Raw genomic sequence first — 2,500 nt, 5'->3', positions numbered from 1 at the left:
AGTTTGGTCTCTTGTATTTAACATCTGGTAAATATGAAGTCTCGCCTAACTAGAGTGTTCTGTGAGTTGTGAGGAAGGATGCAAAACAAATTAAATAGTGCATGAAAAAAGATTAAGATGACAATGACCCAAGGAATTAATTTATTTATATTTTATTTTATCTTATCTTATTCTATTTTATTTGTTTCTTTCTATTTTATTTAATTTTATTTAGATTATATTTATATTGTTTATCTTATTCGTTTATTTAATTTTTGTTGTATTCGATTTAATTTTCTTTTGTTTTATTTCAATTTGTCTTTTATTTATATGTTTTTGTGGAGATGGGGACTAATACCCATCGTTAGTCATTCGTGATAAGGCGGATGTCAGTTTTGAAATACGAGAACCAATTTGATTATACACATTTAAAAGTAAAACTTAGAATTTGATCATTTGTTCCATACACTTCCAGAAAATTTTCATCTTATACATATATTACCATACACTGTAATTTGTAAAAATTACCAATCACAATAGTGTTAGTAACGAATGTTGAGTAATACGTCCAATACTCTTTTGTCTGCTTTACAGGTTACATCAGCGCCAGCATCAGCAAACGAGGCTACTTCTTCGCTAGTTTCTTCACCTTGGCAGGGTCCCTCTTCCCTTTCCTGCTGAACTTTTACAAGAAGCAATTGTCCAAACACGACACTAGCGTCTCCTTCACCACCGTCGACTCCCACCTGTCCCAGGACGCCTTCAACGTTCCTCTCGAGAACGGAAAAGGGAGTGGAGGGGCTGGAGTTGGTGGAGTTGCTGGAGGTCCCTTGCAACCCGGCCCCGTGTGCACGTGTGGAGCCGACGACGGCTCGCTTCCTCCTCCGGCACTTCCCCGTGACGACTGTGGTGGCAGCCTACCGTACCACCACCAGGATCTCCCCTACAGCAAGATGGGGAAGACCATATCTTTCGCTACCTCGGTCGATGTCATGGAGCCCAAGATCAAACCGGAGCTTCTGACCTGTGTCTCAGATGAAGGACTTCTAGACCACTATTACGATTACGTAGATGATTGCGTTGCTGGTTGTAACAAACTCGATCACTTCTTCACCTTTGGGGACTGCGAGACTCAGATAGAGGGGGAAGACGACGAAGATGAGGTAGACAGACCTCCTCGCTCTCACAGGCATATTTTACAAAACCGCCTTCAGCAAGCACAGGGAGTCAGCTTCAGTGACCCCGAAGGACTTGCGAGGTTGGGTCAGTCAGGGGCTGGATGCTCGGGGTACGCAAGGACCGAAATGCTCTCCCATCCGGCCTCTCGACCTCAGCGATGCCATACTCTTAAGTACCGAGGTCCCACTGGACCTCAGCCTCCAATCCTTCGAAGGGCGACGACGGGGAAGCCGAGGCGCAATATCACTGTGATCGAAGAGATGACGACTTCGGTGTAGATGCGAGACCTCTTGAGCTCCTCTAGTCAACATCGGTGTAGATGCGAGACTTCTTGAGCTCCTCTAGTCAACATCGGTGTAGATGCAGGACCTCTTGAGCTCCTCTAGTCAACATCGGTGTAGATGGAGGACCTCTTGAGCTCCTCTAGTCAACATCGGTGTAGATGCAGGACCTCTTGAGCTCCTCTAGTCAACATCGGTGTAGATGCAGGACCTCTTGAGCTCCTCTAGTCAACATCGGTGTAGATGCAGGACCTCTTGAGCTCCTCTAGTCAACATCGGTGTAGATGCAGGACTTCTTGAGCTCCTCTAGTCAACATCGGTGTAGATGCAGGACCTCTTGAGCTCCTCTAGTCAACATCGGTGTAGATGCGAGACTTCTTGAGCTCCTCTAGTCAACATCGGTGTAGATGCAGGACCTCTTGAGCTCCTCTAGTCAACATCGGTGTAGATGGAGGACCTCTTGAGCGCCTCTAGTCAACATCGGTGTAGATGCGAGACCTCTTGAGCTCCTCTAATCAACATCGGTGTAGATGAAGGACCTCTTGAGCTCCTCTAGTCAACATCGGTGTAGATGCAGGACCTCTTGAGCTCCTCTAGTCAACATCGGTGTAGATGCAGGACTTCTTGAGCTCCTCTAGTCAACATCGGTGTAGATGCAGGACCTCTTGAGCTCCTCTAGTCAACATCGGTGTAGATGCGAGACCTCTTGAGCTCCTCTAGTCAACATCGGTGTAGATGCAGGATCTCTTGAGCTCCTCTAGTCAACATCGGTGTAGATGCGAGACTTCTTGAGCTCCTCTAGTCAACATCGGTGTAGATGCGAGACTTCTTGAGCTCCTCTAGTCAACATCGGTGTAGATGCAGGACCTCTTGAGCTCCTCTAGTCAACATCGGTGTAGATGCAGGACCTCTTGAGCTCCTCTAGTCAACATCGGTGTAGATGCAGGACTTCTTGAGCTCCTCTAGTCAACATCGGTATAGATGCAGGACCTCTTGAGCTCCTCTAGTCAACATCGGTGTAGATGCAGGACCTCTTGAGCTCCTCTAGTCAACATCGGTGT

The 2,500-nt window shown here is 46.6% G+C and overlaps 1 protein-coding gene across 1 annotated transcript in view; it reads left to right on the top strand.

Moving 5' to 3' along the window:
* The window catches only part of LOC143036477 (monocarboxylate transporter 3-like), a 124,117-nt gene extending 122,410 nt beyond the window's left edge, over window positions 1–1,707 (top strand). The window contains exon 10 of the mRNA XM_076203871.1: window positions 574–1,707. Coding sequence (XP_076059986.1) covers window positions 574–1,436 — 863 coding nt within the window. The 3' untranslated portion in view covers window positions 1,437–1,707. The remainder of the gene's footprint in view (window positions 1–573) is intronic.
* The last annotated feature ends 793 nt before the right edge of the window (window positions 1,708–2,500 follow it).

The sequence above is a fragment of the Oratosquilla oratoria genome, chromosome 20 (assembly GCF_046742065.1).
Source record: "Oratosquilla oratoria isolate Oo_2021 chromosome 20, ASM4674206v1, whole genome shotgun sequence".
NCBI lineage: Eukaryota > Metazoa > Arthropoda > Malacostraca > Stomatopoda > Squillidae > Oratosquilla > Oratosquilla oratoria.
Note: the sequence above shows the minus strand (reverse complement) of the source record. Positions and strands in the feature narration are given on the sequence as shown.